This window comes from Oncorhynchus clarkii, chromosome 23 (assembly GCF_045791955.1).
Source record: "Oncorhynchus clarkii lewisi isolate Uvic-CL-2024 chromosome 23, UVic_Ocla_1.0, whole genome shotgun sequence".
NCBI classification, from domain to species: domain Eukaryota; kingdom Metazoa; phylum Chordata; class Actinopteri; order Salmoniformes; family Salmonidae; genus Oncorhynchus; species Oncorhynchus clarkii.
In genome coordinates, this window is record NC_092169.1 from 42,164,884 (window position 1) to 42,183,097 (window position 18,214).

General features: G+C 43.4%; 1 protein-coding gene across 1 annotated transcript in view; it reads right to left on the bottom strand.

Annotated features, from left to right (window-relative positions):
- The window catches only part of LOC139381090 (heparan sulfate glucosamine 3-O-sulfotransferase 3B1-like), a 39,572-nt gene extending 21,713 nt beyond the window's left edge, over window positions 1–17,859 (bottom strand). The window contains exon 1 of the mRNA XM_071124342.1: window positions 16,961–17,859. Coding sequence (XP_070980443.1) covers window positions 16,961–17,547 — 587 coding nt within the window. The 5' untranslated portion in view covers window positions 17,548–17,859. The remainder of the gene's footprint in view (window positions 1–16,960) is intronic.
- Between the last annotated feature and the right edge of the window lie 355 nt (window positions 17,860–18,214).

The following is an 18,214-nucleotide window of genomic DNA, read 5'->3' on the forward strand; positions in this document are numbered from 1 at the left end:
ACACAAGTGACAATTAAACTGTTCATTTGTGATGAGAATAATGACAGCAGTGTTGTTGTGCTCTTGGATCCTCAGGCAGTTCTAAAGCGCGGTCTTGGATGATAGCCTAGATAATGTCTGCTATAATATCTCAGTGCATCCCGAAGACAAGATAAATTGCAGTTAAGTATAGTGAGCTGGTCGGGGCACACGTTGTTAACCAACTGCTGCTAGTTCCAGTTATCGGCCAGCGTTGATGTCCAAGATGGAGCGAGATTTCAGGGTTTCATTATTTCATTTGTATGTCGGATAACCATCGACAGCACGATGACAAATGTTTTCTTTTCGCCCTCCGCTGTCTCTAGCGAGGGCCTCATGGTTCGCAGCGAAACATGATCCGCTCACACTCCATGCCAGAAAGACCAAAAAAAATCTGAGATTTGAAAAAGACATTTGAGAAATGGGTCCTGCCAACAAAATATGTGAGCCTTGGCCAGAACACTTTAGAGTTTGTTTTCACAAGACTTTTCAACTGTTATACAGTAATTATTCACTGTATTTTTACCTCACGTACGTCTTGCTGTGCTTTTCTGTGCTCAGTTCCACAGGATAATCATATCCTGTTGTCTCACTATATGATAGTTTACCTTTTTCTCACAATTATTTAGGAAACTCAAACTGTTCCTGCCAAAGTTAGTCCAGTCCTGTGTCTCAGGGGTCTTCAACCTTTCCTTGCTCAGTGACCCCCTCGCAGGCAAACCGGCAACCCAGGGACATTAGCAAAAAAGGAAAAGTCCCACACACTGGGGAGCCAGAACCAGCCAATAACAATTAGTATTTGCCCCAAAATGTGCTTTATTACAGACAGAATTACTCCTCACATTCATCAGCTCTCTGGGTGGCTGGTCTCAGACAATCCTGCAAGTGAAGAAGCCGGATGTGGAGGTCCTGGGCTGGCATGGTTACATGTGGTCTGCGCTTGTGAAGCTGGTTGGATGTACTGCCAAATTCTCTAACGCTGGAGGCTCCTTATGGGAGAGAAATTCATATTAAATTATCTGGCAACAGTGCTGGTGGACATTCTTACAGGCAGCATGCCAATTGCACACTCCCTCAAAACTTGAGACATCTATGGCATTGTGTTGTGTGACCAAAACCTGATTATTTTAAAGTGGCCTGTTGTTGTCCCTAGCACAAGGTGCACCTGTTTAATCAGCTTCTTGATATGTCACACCTGTCAGGTGTGGGTTCAATTCCCACGGGGGACAAGTCAGTCGCTCTGGATAAGTGTCTGCTAAATTAATTAAATGTAAAATTATCTTGGCAAAGGAGAAATGCTCACTAAAGTGGGTGTAAAAGAAAAATAAGGTTTGTGTGTGTATGGAACATTTCTGGCATCTTATTTCAGCTCATGAAACATGGGACCAACACTTTACATGTTGCGTTTATATTTTTGTTTAGTGTACACTGCCAGTCAAAAGTTTTAGAACACCTACTCATTCAAGAGTTTTTCTTTATTTTTTATATTTTCTATATAGTAGAATAATAGTGAAGACAGACATCAAAACTATGAAATAACACATATGGAATCATGTAGTAACCAAAACAGTGTTAAACAGATCAAAATATATTTTATATTTGAGATTATTCAAATAGCCACCCTCTGCCTTGATGACAGCTTTGCCCACCGGTAGTGAATATATCATTATTTCATTTTTCGGTGACCCTTGGTTGAATACCCCTTCTGGATCTAATTTGTGTATTTATTTTATTCAAATTGTTCTGGTGGAGGTTTGCAGAGGTAAAGGTGCATACCTTGCTGCTAGGTAAATCAACATTGTTCCGGGATTTGTCCAACAATTCAGTAAAGCTCCACTCAACTCTGCTCTCTCTTACAGGAACAACCTGCATACTAACTTCAAACAGTCCTACTGAACACACAGAGAGGGAATATGGTCCAGGTTAAAACAATTTCTTACAGGCATGTGGCCATGCAGGGTAAGTGACATCACTGGGTGTTAATAAAATGACTCTGGTAAGAAGAGGCAGCTCTCCATGTGGTATAAATAAAACAGTGAGGATAGTGGGGGAGTAGGGGGGTGGGGGAAAATGTTGGTGGAGGAGAAGGGGGGTGGGGGAGAATGGTGGTGGAGGAGTAGGGAGGTGGGGGAGAATGTTGGTGGGGGAGTAGGGGCTGGGGGAGAATGTTGGTGGAGGAGTAGGGGGGTGGGGGAGAATGTTGGTGGAGGAGTAGGGGGTTGGGGGAGAATGTTGGTGGGGGAGTAGGGGCTGGGGGAGAATGTTGGTGGAGGAGTAGGGGGGTGGGGGAGAACATTGGTGGGGGAGTAGGGGGGTGGGGGAGAATGGTGGTGGAGGAGTAGGGGGTGGGGGAGAATGTTGGTGGGGGAGTAGGGGGGTGGGGGAGAATGGTGGTGGAGGAGTAGGGGGGTGGGGGAGAACGTTGGTGGGTGAGTAGGGGGGTGGGGGAGAACGGTGGTGGAGGAGTAGGAGAGTGGAGGGGTGGGGATATAATGTGCCCCCTTCACTTCCTCCTCTCATGTAGCTCACTGTTTTTGACCAAGACCCATAGGTACTAGAGAATAGGGTACCATTTGGGATGCAACCCGAGTCTCTACCTTGAGCTGTTGCCATTTATAGAAGTGGTTTTCTACTGAAGCAGGAGGAATGAGGACTAGCTATGCTAAAAGGTTCCTTCTCTTTCACAATTCCTTTCAGAACGATGGAGGTCCCATTGGTTCCTTGGGTAAGACAACATTCACCTCATCACTTTGATTGACATGTGATACAAAATAAGGTATAGCTGACACTGCAATAGTGAGCCATGCCAACAAGTAAATCTACTCCGAGCGCAGACATTTCCTCGACACGTACACACCAGTGGCGGTCGGTGCCGTTTAAGATGGGCATTGCCTTATTTCTATTACAGCATGTTGGATGACTGTCATTCATATTCCATTCACCCAGCTCAATATAACATCTATTGGTTTAGTCTACCCTGTACCCATCGGGAGGGTGCTACAACCTAGCCTATGAATGAAAATGTACAACGTAGGTGCACAGGTTGAGAGAATTTTCAATAACTCTTTTCACAATCTTGTCTGCATCTAGCTGATCAAGGGTGTAATCATTAATCCAACAGTTGCAAATGTGAGTTTCTATAGGACAAATTCAGGTATGTTTATCCCTGTTTCATTCCGTTTGCTTCAATTTAAGAAACGTTTTTCAACAGAATCGGTTTTCAATATGGTCCAAGTTAAAACGATTTCTACTAACTCTTTATGTTAGATGTTCAGTTTAGAAAACTGCTATAGCGTAGCTGTACAACTGTGCAGGGGAATAATGCTAACGTCACCCAGTGCTATAGTGTAGCTTTATAACTGTGCAGGGAAAGAAAGAATGCTAACTCCACCCAGTGCTTTGATCAGGAACTAAAGGAAAGCAGAAGATAGAACCAATAGAGAGAGTGGAGAGAGAGAGAGAGAGAGAGAGAGAGAGAGAGAGAGAGAGAGAGAGAGAGAGAGAGAGAGAGAGAGAGCCAATGGGAGTTTGGCCCCTGGGTTTGATTGGCTGGGTTGCCTTGGAGATGAGCTGTTCTCCTCTGAGGACCATTCACTATCGAGAGAGAGAGACAGAGAGAGACAGCAACACAATTAGAACCAAACAAATCATGAGAAAACAAAAAGATAATTACTTGACACATTGGAAACAATTTAGAAAAAAACAGAGCAAACTAGAATGCTCTTTGGCCCTAAACAGAGAGTACCCAGTGGCAGAATATCTGACCACTGTGACTGACCCAAACTTAAGGAAAGCTTTTACTATGTACAGACTCAGTGAGCATTGCCTTGTTATTGAGAAAGGCCGCCATAAAATGTGGAAACTAAGCTGCACATCCTAACCTCCTGCCAAATATTTGACAATGTTCGAGACACATATTTCCCTCAGATTACACAGACCCACAAAGAATTTGAAAACAAAAATTATTTTGAGAAATTGGGGGTGAAATTCAACAGTGTGCCATCACAGCAGCAAGATGTGTGACCTGATGCCACAAGAAAAGGACAACCAGTGAAGAACAAACACCATTGTAAATAAAACCTATATTTATGTTTATTCATTTTCCCTTTTGTACTTTAAATATTTACACATGATTACAACATTGCATATAGACATAATGACATGTGAAATGTCTCTAATATTTTAGCAATTTTTGTGAGTGTAATGTTTACTGTTCATTTTTTATTATTTATTTCACTTTTGTTTATTATCTATTTCACTTGCTTTGGCAAGTGCTTGCTTTGGCAATATATATATGTTTCCCATTCCGTTAAAGCCCCCTTGAAATTAATTGAGAGAGAGAAATCACTCAGAGCTCCTGATGAGGTGTGCTCTTTTATGGCCGAGGATAAATAGAACACATCCTAGTCCCTGCTACCTAACTCTCACTTTCCCTCTCACAGCCCCAGCCCCTACCCTATCCTCATTCCCTGCCAATGCTCAACCACACCCTAATGGTTACCTCTGGGACTTAATACCTGGGACAAGTCGAGGTTTACAGGTTTACTGTCATCTCCTTCTCCTCCTCCTCCACGCCCACCCCTTTCTCACCTACCACTCTCGTCTCTTAATATCTGGGGGAGCAAAGCCAACAGAACACAGACTGGCCATGGTGTTGGAAGGAAAGCTGTGTAAGAAAGAGGCTAATGAATAACAAAGCATATAGGAAAGCTTATGTGTTTTTCTCTCCAACTCCAAGCCCCTGAGCTCTTTTTAACGTGCCAAACAGTGTTTATTTAGCAGCAATGAATGACCATTAACTCAAGAGGGAGGTCTGATATTGCTCTGACATGTGTTCCCACATCCAAATAATCACCTCGTTAAATACTGCCCAATTCACCAACACCACAGAGGGAGGGTCTGTTCAAGGAGAGAGAGAGGGGAAGAACATCACTACCTCAGAAGACCATAGCTCATCTTCTTCTTTTTCAATGATTTATTCTTCATCCTTGCCTCCCTCATCTAGCTCTGACTCCAGTCCCGGGGGGAATACATAAACGATTTCTCAAGAAACAGACAGACAAACAAGTGTCTGCTCTCCTCATCCAGAGTGAATGAATGAGCGCAAGCAATAGTCAGAGTTTTTTTTAAAGTTATTTACTGTGTGTGTTTGAGTGTGTGCATGCGACACTGAGTTCCTCTCCGGCTCAGTGTCTTTTATCCATAGTTCCAGTAGGAGGTTCCTGCCTGTGGCGGCCATCTTCTTCCCAATGTTGTGGTCAGTCCTCAATAGGCTCTCACATGGGCCACCAGGTTACCACAGTGCTGCACTAGCTAGCTGCCACTCCCCTCTCCCCAGGTCACCCCTTTCACAATTAGCCGGTGGTAATTTGGGGATGCAAGCTCAAAGCTGCCTTTCTACAGCATCCAGCCCCCTCCTCCACCCCTATTCTAGCCTCCATTCAGTAGGGCCATACCGGCTTAGGCAGCGGGAGCGAGGGCCTCTTCTCCCCTTCTGTGCTGACCAAAGGGCTCTCTGGGTCATTGAGGCCTGCAGGGAGACCCGCCCAGGATCGGGCGGACAGAGCACAACATGTGACACTATTCTTATTTTCCAATAGACGGAGTGCACAGCTGGAGAATGGAGAAAGGAGATTCTGAAATGAGAGGATGGGTTATTTTGGGGTGGAGGGGAGAATGGGGGGGGGGGGGGGCAGTCAGGGTTGAGGGTTGAAGCCTGACCACAAAGAAAATAATCCTCTCTCATTTGGGACCACTGGGGAAGTTTACCCAACACTGAGGAATGGTTTCGAGCTACTTGTTTTTATGTTTGCTGCTCTCGCTCTTTGAGGAGGGGATGTCAACCTGCTGTCAGCGGTACGGTTGGCTGGTCGGCCATGTTGGCCCCTGAGGAGGGGAGCTGTGGAGGGAGGGAAGGCCAGGATGTAGGATACAGGAAGCCATCAGAGTGCAACGTATCAGACCGTCACAGAGTCAACATTCCTCTCTAACTATAACTACAACGTAATAGCAGCCGTTTTCAGTTTGCGGTTTCACAGAATATTTCAGCTACCTCATCAGATAAATCCCTTACAGTGAATACATTTTCTGTCTCACAGATGGAAAGTCAGGTTCCTTAATTCAGCAGGTTAGTTTGTATATCGACATAACAAATCATGTTTTCCTGTGTTGATAGTGGATACTCAGCAGGTTAGTCTGTAAATAACGTAACTAACCATATTTCTCCCTGTGTTCTGAGGGAGTGAAAAGATTTGGAATACCCAATGGGACCTGTAGGGTCCAGCAGCCCTGTAGGGTCCAGCAGCCCTGTAGGGTCCAGCAGCCCTGTAGGGTCCAGCAGCCCTGTAGGGTTCAGCAGCCCTGTAGGGTTCAGCATCCCTGTAGGGTCCAGCAGCCCTGTAGGGTTCAGCAGCCCTGTAGGGTTCAGCTGCCCTGTAGGGTTCAGCAGCCCTGTAGGGTTCAGCAGCCCTGTAGGGTTCAGCAGCCCTGTAGGGTTCAGCAGCCCTGTAGGGTTCAGAAGCCCTGTAGGGTTCAGCAGCCCTGTAGGGTTCAGCATCCCCGTAGGGTCCAGCAGTCCTGTAGGGTTCAGCAGCCCTGTAGGGTCCAGCAGTCCTGTAGGGTTCAGCTGCCCTGAAGGGTTCAGCAGCCCTGTAGGGTTCAGCAGCCCTGTAGGGTTCAGCAGCACTGTAGGTTTCAGCAGCCCTGTAGGGTTCAGCAGCCCTGTAGGGTCCAGCAGCCCTGTAGGGTTCCGCAGCACTGTAGGGTCCAGCAGCCCTGTAGGGTTCAGCAGCCCTGTAGGGTTCAGAAGCCCTGTAGGGTTCAGCAGCCCTGTAGGGTTCAGCAGCCCCGTAGTAGGGTCCAGCAGTCCTGTAGGGTTCAGCAGCCCTGTAGGGTTCAGCAGCCCTGTAGGGTTCAGCAGCATTTTCCTGCTCTGCAGATGGTCAAGCACATAGTGCCTGTCAGTCAGCAGCAGCCATACTGGCTTCCAGTCAAAGGCCCTTAACCCATCTAACCCTTCTACACGCTTCACCTACAATCAGGCCAGACTAATCAATACACACTACTCTCTAAGGACCCAGGGACAACGCTTTGTGTCATCTGTGTGTGTTTGGTGTCTGTCTGTGTGTGTGTGTTGACCATTCTTTTGACTGGAGAAGAAAATTATAATGTTTCACAGCTGCGTCTCAAAGCATTTCCTCGTCACAGGAGAAGACTTAAAAGCTGGTTGACTGACTCCATCATTCTCCATTTGAGGTAGTTTCTATTTTTTTGGACAACACTCACATTCCTTCCAGACTTTCGTGTTCGATCAAATTAGTTTAAACTTTGCCCGCATGGCATTAAAACCAGGTGGCCTTTCTGCCATCTTGCCTGCCAGAGAGAAAAGGAGAGGTATTTCTGCCATTCTGCCTGCCAGAGAGAAAAGGAGAGGTATTTCTGCCATTCTGCCTGCCAGAGAGAAAAGGGAGAAGTCTTTGTGACATTCTGCCTGCCAGTGAAGAGGGAGAGGTCTATCTGCCATTCTGCCTGCCAGTGAGGCGGGAGAGGTCTATCTGACATTCTGCCTGCCAGAGAGAAAACAGAAGAGGTCTTTCTGCCATTCTGCCTGCCAAAAAGAAAAGGGAGAGGTATTCCTGTCATTCTGCCTGCCAGAGAGAGTAGGGAGAAGTCTTTCTGCCATTCTGCCTGCCAGAGAGAGTAGGGAGAGGTCAGTGGAGAGGACAGTGTGTGTTGGGTCACCTACATGTAAACAGGAGTGCTCCTGTGGTGAAGAGATAAAGAAGAGACATCCAACCAGAACTGTCCTTGACACGGACATGAGCCCCTGTCTGGTCTCTGGAAGCAAGGGGCAGGACAAGCTGGCCCATAGATAACTATCAACTCACCGACTTCTGCAACCATCTCCAGTTTGATAGCGTAACATGATTTTTCCACTATGAAGCCCCCTTTTGAACAATGCTCCACTTGTCCCTTTGTTGTGGTGAAGTTTCTAAGCAGGCCTTAACTAGTGTCATGTCTTTACTATCATTAAACTGAAGACTTCATTTTATCAAAGATTCTCTGTAATTAGTTACTTGATTAAACTGAATAATCATGTACCTGCAATTAACTAGGAAGTTGGGGCACCAAGGAAAGTATTCAGATTACAAAGTTATAATTTCCCAATATAACCTTTCAGATATTTTCATATGTGATCAATAGTCTTCTGATTAATGATGAATTTATTTTACTTCATGTTAGTCTCATTCCAAACGTCGTAAATTGTTGGTTATCTACACGAACCCAGTCTTCACTATGAGTCATCAATACATCAATTGTCTTAAATTATTTATTTATTACTAACAAAGTAATTCACAAAAATTCATAAACAAATAGTAAATATGGTTACATGAAATGATAGAATGTGCTGACCAGGCATGGCGGCTTGTTTGACAAAAGGGAAGTGGGGGTTTTACCAAGAAGTCACTACAGAGTTAATTATAACAATTAAAATGCTAATAATTTACACATGAATGCTCACTCATTTGGGAACAATTGCAATCAATATATATATTTATGCTCAGTGTGTCGTCTTGATCGCTGGTGAAAAGTCTTTATTTTGTAGAATTGTCCGTCTCTCTCCCTCTCTCTCTCTGTCTTGGTTAGAGGGGATAGTTCAAAGTGACATTCGTTATAGAATGGATGTTTCGGCAGTTGTCATTCTTCGCGTTCAATGATACTGAATTCCTAGCTGCAGACTAGTAGTCAATATCAAAGACTTGTTCTTATTCTGTCGGTATCGATAGTCTAATAGTTTAACCACGTGGTATGGTTAAAAGATTCAGCAATGGTCTGCAACCTTTGTACTCCCGTGATTGAGAGAAACATGGTCTGCTGATAATTTCTCAAAGTTGGGTTTTATTCGGAATGGCAGAAGAGGGCTGTCCCAGGATGTCTGACCCTAACTGGGCTCAGGGGCGGTCCTCTGATTTAGTTCAAATCAAAAGTGAATTGTATTTTTCTTCATTAAACAGTACACAATCAAATTACACAATTATACAAACAGTATCATACTCACTAATTCAGCTTATACAACAATTAGATGTAAACCTCATATCTGAGGCTATTATATAATGGTAATGTGGCCACACCGTCTCTCTTGAGCTTCCCAAGTTGTGCCAAACAGACCAGTTCGTAGCTGGATTCTTCACCGATCTTTTACACTTTCTCTGGAACATGAAATTTGTTCGTACCTCAAGTTCTGTGAGGTGGAAGGATTTCCTTTGTCTCCATGAAAAACTACTCTCTATAACTGTGTGTCCATGAGGTCTTCTCAGGAATTTACGACCTCTGACCACAGCAGTCTGGTTGTAGAAGCAGAGAGCGGGGGATGGTGCTCGCTGTACTCAAAGAGGGCAACGTCATGACACTAGATAACCAAAGCTAGCTGCCATTAAGTGTTTACTTCTTTGGTTCTTTATCACAGGGTGGAGGGAAACAAGGTTCAAAGGCCCAAAAAGAGACCCTGCTCAGGGATGGCGCCATTTAAGTCCAACTAGTCCTTCAACAGAAGACTGAAGCATAACCTTGATCAACCACTGCAAACAAAACAGCAGCCAGATTAACTTGGTATTGTTGAGAAAGTCCATCCACGTTTCAATTATCGATTAGGGGTTATTTCTGAGTTATGTATATTAATTTAATACATCACATGAATGGATTGTACTCTCTATATGGGAATGTCATTACTACAACACTCCTTCCGTGGCCTCCAACTGCTTTTAAATGCAAGTAAAACTTAGTGCATGCTCTTCAACCGATTGCTGCCTGCACCCTCCCGCCCGACGAGCATCACTACTCTGGACGGTTCTGACTTAGAATATGTGGACATCTATAAGTACCTAGGTGTCTGGCTAGACTGTAAACTCTCCTTCCAGATTCACATTAAGCATCTCCAATCCAAAATTAAATCTAGAATCGGCTTCCTACTTCGCAACAAAGCCTCCTTCACTCATGCTACCAAACATGCCCTCGTAAAACTGACTATCCTACCGATCCTTGACTTTGGCATTGTCATTTACAAAATAGCCTCCAACACTCTACTCAGCAAACTGAATGTAGTCTATCACAGAGCCATCTGTTTTGTCTAAGCCCCATCCATATACTACCCACCACTGCGACCTGTATGCTCTCGTTGGCTGGCCCTCACTTTATATTCGTTGCCAAACCCACTGGCTCCAGGTCATCTATAAGTCTGTGCTAGGTAAAGTCCCGCCTTATCTCAGCTCACTGGTCACCAAAGCAGCACCCATCCGTAGCACACGCTCCAGCAGGTATATTTCACTCGTCATCCCCAAAGCCAACACTTCCTTTGGCTACCAGTTCTCTGCTGCCATTGACTGGAACGAATTGCAAAAATCACTGAAGCTGGATTCTTATGTCTCCATCTCTAACTTTAAGCATCAGCTGTCAGAGCAGTTTACTGATCACTGTACCTGCACACTGTGAATAGCACACCCAACTACCTCATCCCCATATTGTTTTTTATCCTCTTGTTCTTTTGCACCCCAGTATCTCTACTTGTACTTCATCATCTGCACATCTATCACTCCAGTGTTAATGCTAAATTGTAATTCGCCTCCATGGTCTATTTATTGCCTTACCTCCCTATTCTTCTACATTTGCACACACTGTACATATATTTTTATATTGTGTTATTGACTGTATGTTTGTTTATGTGTAACTCTGTGTTGTTGTTTTTGTCACACTGATTTGCTTTATCTTGGCCAGGTCGCAGTTGCAAATGAGAACTTGTTCTCAACTGGCCTACATGGTTAAACATGTTTTATATTTTTTATTACATGTAATGGTGAACTAAGGGCCATTTTGTAATGCAGGGACATTATATAGATGTTCACACCACCTCAGCTCTCTTTGGTGGTGTCATTGTTCTGAGTATACAGGTTCCAGAGAGGTTCAAACAGCCGTCATTCCCTAATGTATAATAATAAACATGACAGTTCACAAGTATCATAAGTACACTCATTAACCACAGACAGTAACGGTCAACAAAGGAACGTTGCACATTCCCCAAGAGCTCCAAATCAAGGGAAGAATCCACTTTATTTTCAAGACAAAAAAAAGTTTGAATGCCAGAAACTCAATATAAACTTTTGTTCAGACTAAGCTCAACTAGTATCTTTCTTATAGGCAAAGGCTGGGGACATTATGCAAAAGTACAGATTGATCTTTCCTCAGTTATTCTCACAAGAGTGACAGATTCCATATCTAGAGCTTGAAAGTTAGAAGGAGCCTTGTGGATATAAGTGTTCAGAAGTACATGTTAAACCATAAAAACACTTGTTGGGAGGAGCCGTGAAAGGGCTCAGTACAGCACTGCAGAGAGCTGACAGGCAGCTAAGATGAAAGCCCACGACACGTTAGCAAACCACAGAACCAGTCATTATAAATCAAAGCCCCTTCATGATCAATACATCTGTATGGAATGTGAGCACAGAAAGAGAAGCACCACATACCACCAAACTATCATAATCAACTTGACAAATGTAGACTAAGTTGTAGATAAAATCTACATGTCATTTGGATGAGGAAACAAAAGCTTTGACATGACAGAAGAAACTGGTAGGAAATAGAGAGTGAAAAGTGTGAAGAAGGAATTGTGAACAGTTAATGAAAACAGTCCAACTGAATGGACCTAACAGTACCTCTAGAACTAATAAATCTACATTCAGGTTCAGTTCCAGGAGGTAGAACCATAGAATTAGAATACTAATTGAATAGGATCTCTATGGGTAGAACACAAGAGTGATCCATGTTGTGTTCTAAAAAGTATAAGACTGAGAAAATCTCTCTCTCTAGTTGGAGGAATTCCAAGGCTAAATGTAGGTGTCCATGGGCTCACAGAGACAAAGATGGTGCAAACTAGCCAGAGAAGAACAGTGTAAGGCAAATGAACATCATGGCATTACACAACCCTTTATAAATGACCCATACATCCCTTTCGTTGATCTTCTCCTTGAAGAAAAAAAGAAACTGGTGCCCAGATATAGACATCTGTGATTGCATGAGAGGAGTCACTACAGCATACTAAAAACATGAGACGCTTTCTGACAAACTGGGTTAGATCGAAAAACCCAGCTGAACTTTTCAGTCAGTTGAACAGTGTGTGTTGTGTGTGTGTGTGTGTGTGTGTGTGTGTGTGTGTGTGTGTGTGTGTGTGTGTGTGTGTGTGTGTGTGTGTGTGTGTGTGTGTGTGTGTGTGTGTGTGTGTGTGTGTGTGTGTGTGTGTGTGTGTGTGTGTGTTTGTGTGTGTGTGTGGATGTGTTTAACTATTCTTGTGGGGATCAGAAGTCTCCACAAGAATAGTAAACTAACAAAAATTTGACCAACAGGGGATTTTTTGGCGTTTTTGGGGTTTAAGGTTAGATTTTTTTTGGGGGGGGGGGGGTAGAATTATGTTAAGGGTAAGGAACTAGGGCTAGGTTTAGGGTAAGAGTATGGGTTAGGGTTAGATTTAGGGTTAAGAGCTAGGGCTAGGTTTAGGGTAAGAGTACGGGTTAGGGTTAGATTTAGGGTTAAGAGCTAGGGCTAGGTTTAGGGTAAGAGTACGGGTTAGGGTTAGTTTTAGGGTTAAGGGCTAGCTTTAGGGTAAGAGTACAGGTTAGGGTTAGTTTTAGGGTTAAGAGCTAGGGTTAGGTTTAGGGTTAAGGTTAGGTTTTGGGTTAAGGTTAGGGTAAGAGTACGGGTTAGGGTTAGAGGTAAGGGAAAATAGGATTTTGAATGGGATTGAATTGTACTAAACAGCAATTTGACCACAGATCTAACTGTGTTCCAATATTATTACCATTGTCCCATCAAATGATAAGCCTAAGGAGATAGAAACAGATAGGGGTTTATGGGCCCAGATAAACCACAGCCAGGAGCCCAGCCAAAGCACAGCCAGGAGCCCAGCCAAACCACATCCAGGAGCCCAGCCAAACCACAGCCAGGAGCCCAGATAAAACACAGCCAGAAGCCCTGCCAAACCACATCCAGGAGCCCAGCTAAACCAGAGCCAGGAGCCCAGCCAAACCACGGCCAGGAGCCCAGATAAAACACAGCCAGGAGCCCAGATAAAACACAGCCAGGAACCCAGCCAAACCACATCCAGGAGCCCAGCCAAACCACAGTCAGGAGCCCAGATGAAACACAGCCAGGAGCCCAGCCAAACCACATCCAGGAGCCTAGTCAAACCACAGCCAGGAGCCCAGATAAAACACAGCCAGGAGCCCAGATAAAACACAGCCAGGAGCCCAGCCAAACCACAGCCAAGAGCCCAGATAAAACACAGCCAGGAGCCCAGCCAAACCAAGGCCAGGAGCCCAGCCAAACCACAGCCAGGAGCCCAGATAACACACCACCAGGAGCCCAGATAAAACACAGCCAGGAGTAGATAAAACGTAGATGCATTTGTGTTTATTTTATCTGTTGGTTCCCAGCCAGCATCATATTTTCTCTGTAAACAGTGTTGCAAGAGAGAGGGTTACAACCGTACAATTAGAATACTAGAATGGCCATGAACCTTCTTATGATGGGATAAAGGTCAGCCATTTTGGTCAGGGAATTGGTCAACCATGGTTTGCCAGTCATGTGATAAGATTGTGTAGAATTGATCTGCACTGTATGTTTGTTAGCTAGCTAGCCAGACAGTTTTAGAGGAATGATTACATACATTTTTCAAATTAGCTGCCAATATTCCAAAATTCCACTCAAACAATGCAGTCAACCCACAGCCGTACACTGGCTGAAATCAGTTGATGATAGGACTGAGACAAGTTGTAAATGCAACAACTACTGATACTGTATCATAAAAGCACTCACACTTTCCAAGAAAACAAAATGTTGACATTTATCGTCTGTTTACATATATTTCAGAGGCTATTTATACAGAAAATGTGTATAAAACCTGTATAAACTCTATTTATAACTTTGTGACAATACTTTACGTTGACAAAAATTATATTATACAATTTCTAATATATCCCATGCCTTTCTTTTATTTTCCTGCTTAAGAAAAATCTGTATTATGTCTCTACTGCCATTCATTCCAATTAAACTGGTTTTGATTTCTTCCTGACCAATGTCAGGGAGAAATGGAATGCCAATTTCATTCCATTCTGGAACTTTCTCAAATTTAGGGCGCGTTGGTAAATTCCCTCTGGCTATATACCCTGACTTCAGAGCACTCTCGTATGAGTGTTCCGAGACCAGAATAACTGATGAATTTACGAACACTCAACACCCGTTGAATATGACCAGTAAACGTCGGCAAAAAAGCGTCATTAAATTGTTGCCAGCAGCACAGTTACAGTCGCCAACGCTCTGAATTTCTGAACACCCAGAGCGCAGTCTGAGCGCACTCTGGCACTCACCCGCAACACCGACCCAAAAGAATACACCGTAGCCATGGTCCACATTACCGTTATCACAAACTGTTCAATGTTCCCTATTATCCGTGGATGTTCTTTCTAAAATGATGCATTTGTGACGAGGAGATCGGGTTAATGGACAATGTAAATAAAATGATATAACTAGCACCATTTGGATAACGTATTTCAGCAAACGTGTGCACAGTTTATCAAAGCCTACTTGTAAGCTATGTCTATCAATGCTAATTAAAAAGCTCAAGTTGGATCCTTCCCTGAATAAGTAGGCGGCAGAAAGTGTTTTTATTTTAAATCAAATCCATAGAGCCCGCCACCCCCTCTAAACACCCAAATTTCTCATGCCGCTTTTTCTTTCATTTCATTGCCTTACTTTAGTTGGGGCCCTCAACCACCTCGCAAATTTAACAGCCCGGCTCTTCACACCATACTGCACCAAATCCGGTTATTCAGAGGGGCATGCAATCCAGAAGTGTTTTTATCAATTTGTCAGATAAGCTATTAGTTCTGCTCCGCGTCCAGGGAAAAGAGAGGAAGAAACTCTCCCTAAGCTAAAACAATGTCCCAGGGGTTAAGGCGAGAAGGAAACCATCCACTATGCTCTCGGATTTTGCTGCAAAGACCTTCAAGTTTATTTCGGGTACGTTTCACTTAAATAAAAATTCACACATTTCATCCATGGACTTCATTCTTTTAAAGTGTTGCTTTGACTAATTTATTTAGGTAAGATGATTAGGCTACATAATGTTCCACTCATATTGATTGGATATGAGTTGCAATTGCCGAGTCGTCGCTGACTATAGTGGCCTATTTAAAAACAGGTCTAAATTATATTGCTAAGCCAAGCGCCATCAATTGAGTAGGCCCTAGTTATTTTACAGGTCGAGTCAAGAGAATGCAACGCGAGATAGAGTCCTCAATATTTGTGTTATTAGTCACACTTGCTCTGCACGTTGTTTATCATGTTTAATTATGCATGAAGAATATAGGAGAGGGAGGGACAGGGTGGGTCATGTATTTCCAAATATTGATCAAGGAATAGCGCTCATACTGTTGGTGGGATTTTGTATTAATTAATTATTGAAGTAATTCTGGCATAAATGTTTTATTCTTTCTACTACAGTAGCCTACTTAGCCTAGTATATTAGGCCTCCTGCCACTCATTGTCTGTTAAAATGTAAATGGCCGGTGTCAAGGTATAGCTACCATCTGAAAACACGTTTGAATCATTTTTGTTTGATTGATGTTCTCAGAGAAGCTCAGTGCTATTGTGTTGTAGAGTAATTACTGTTCCATCCGAGTGCATGTATGATGTATTTCTATTGAAATGTGTAAATATAAAAAACTGTAATTAATAATGAAAGTAATCAAGCACATCTTACTTCAAATACATTAGGCCTACACTTTCTCGATCTTGAATTCATTACATTTCCACATCAGACCACAACGTGCACATTGCCTAACCTTTTCAGCGTTATAGTATAAGAAACGCATGTATAACTAGCTTCTATTCATTCCAATTATTTATTTATATTCAAAGGTTAAACTCACCTCAACAGAGCTGAAAAGTAACCCGTTAACTTGCAATGTTGCACTGTGTCCAATAGAGACCACTGCACAACGTGGAAACCGCACAGCCCATAGATTAGCCTATGTGACAGTGTATTGATTCAGGCATAGTCTAGCCTACTCCCGGAACATGGTGAAAGATGAATACAAAAATATGAATTTGTTCTCACTAATGCTATTCAATTACCCTACAGTTTTACTCAGGTTTGAATACTGGATGATCATATGTCCACGTTGATGCCAAGACTGATTGGATTTTGGAAAAGCACCTTACTAACAAATATACAGGACAAAACATCGATTGAAATAATAGTAAATAACTGTGTCTTATAAAGATATTCTATCGGCCCAAATATGGTCACTGACATTATCCCTAAACATTTATATAGAATACATTTATGTGGCAAATAGAGATATGATCAAGACCTATTAGTATGCATTATGGAGTTAACTAAATTGATTTTCCGGACATATTTAGTTCTATTTGATACATTATCAATACAAATCGTATTGTAAAAAACGCACAGACACAATTCGCCTGAATTCTGATATCGAATCCTTTACATGCACTGTTTAATTATATAATGATTACAACTTTGTAATAAATAGGATAATCAAGCTTTTCCTGTGATTTAAATACGTTGTTAACTATACCATTCTAAGTCGATATTCGAATGTTTTAACGCGAAGAAACCCTTCACAGTTTGCAATCCAATATGTTTTTTTGGGGGATGGAAGATATAGGCAATGAAACGAAAAGCAATAGGCTGCTATGGACAACTATTGGAAGTTGAGCTCTAATAACTGGATGGATAGCTATGACTGTCATGCCTATTCCCTCACCGTTTATTGTATAGCGCTGGTTGATCTATGGGAATCATTGATGTACGGCTGATAGCCTATCTTTAATGCACATCGAACGTGAGAGCATACAATGTTGATGTATTTACCTGTACCACTCCAGTCCGTTCTCGTAGTTACGGTCGAAGAAGTGAGGCTCCGCTCCCACAGCTCTGATGTCTGGATGCACGCGGAGGAACTCGAGCAGCGCGCGCGTCCCTCCTTTCTTTACCCCGATGATGATCGCCTGCGGCAGTTTCTTGCTCCCCAAGTCGTTGGAGAAACTTGACATCGCACCGGGTTCAGGAGCTCTCTGCCCCTCACCCCTCATCTCACCCCAGTCCTCAACTCCTCTGTACGCGTCTATCTCTTTATTGAGCAGGTCTCTGGAGGAGGTCCGGACGGATGGTTCGTCGTAATCGGATTCTATATCCACCCAGGGTGGGATAGGGAGTAGTCTGGACATGAGGTCCGCTCTGGCGTTATTCTCGGTCTTTTTACCGACCACCGACCCCGTCCCAGTCTCCTTTCCCCGGTTATTGTCCACGACCAAACTTGGCATGGGGGCGCAGTAGCCCACGCAGGAGTAGAGCATATATACCCAGAGTAAAAACATGATGCCGAGCAGAAATAATGTATTTTTTACCGGGCTGAATGAGAACGCATACAGATTGTGGGAAATCTGGCTATATTCCATAAATCTTTAGGTTGCATACCATATTGCAGCAACACATATTGTCAAAACCACTCACTCTCGATTGTACCTCAAGTATCCTCGCCATTCACCTAAAACGAAAAAAATAATAAACCAAGCAAATAATCTAAAGCGGATGATGTATCCACGAGTGCAAAGTCATTGCATGCTATAAATGTTATTCACCAGAACCACGGGAAATAATTCGGAAATTGAAAGGAACGACTGGTGCACTTCAGTGGTGCTACTCCAAGCCCCAGCCGTCTCTCTCCACAAGCACCACCGTCGCAAAACCTTTCTTCAAACTGTTAGTTTGAGGGCTTCCTCCGAGGACAAGACATTTACAGCGCAAGGGGGCGTACGGGTAGTTCTGATTGACAATCACCATGGCCAATTGACGCAGGCAAGCTAATTAGCAAGCTAAACTGACCTATCACATGAGATTGTGGGAGGGCGCTCGCGTGGGATCCTCGTTGAGATCATTAAGTAAGGGATAGTCAACGAGCGGCTAAGCGTTCTATGGAAAACAATGAACGACGTGGAACAGACCTTCCAAGGAGTTACATTATTTTACAGAGAACGCATGGAGCCCCGAGTTGATCATCCCTTTTATACCAGGGCTATAATTTAATACATTTGCTGATAGAAATTAGTTAATTTTCCGGTAGAA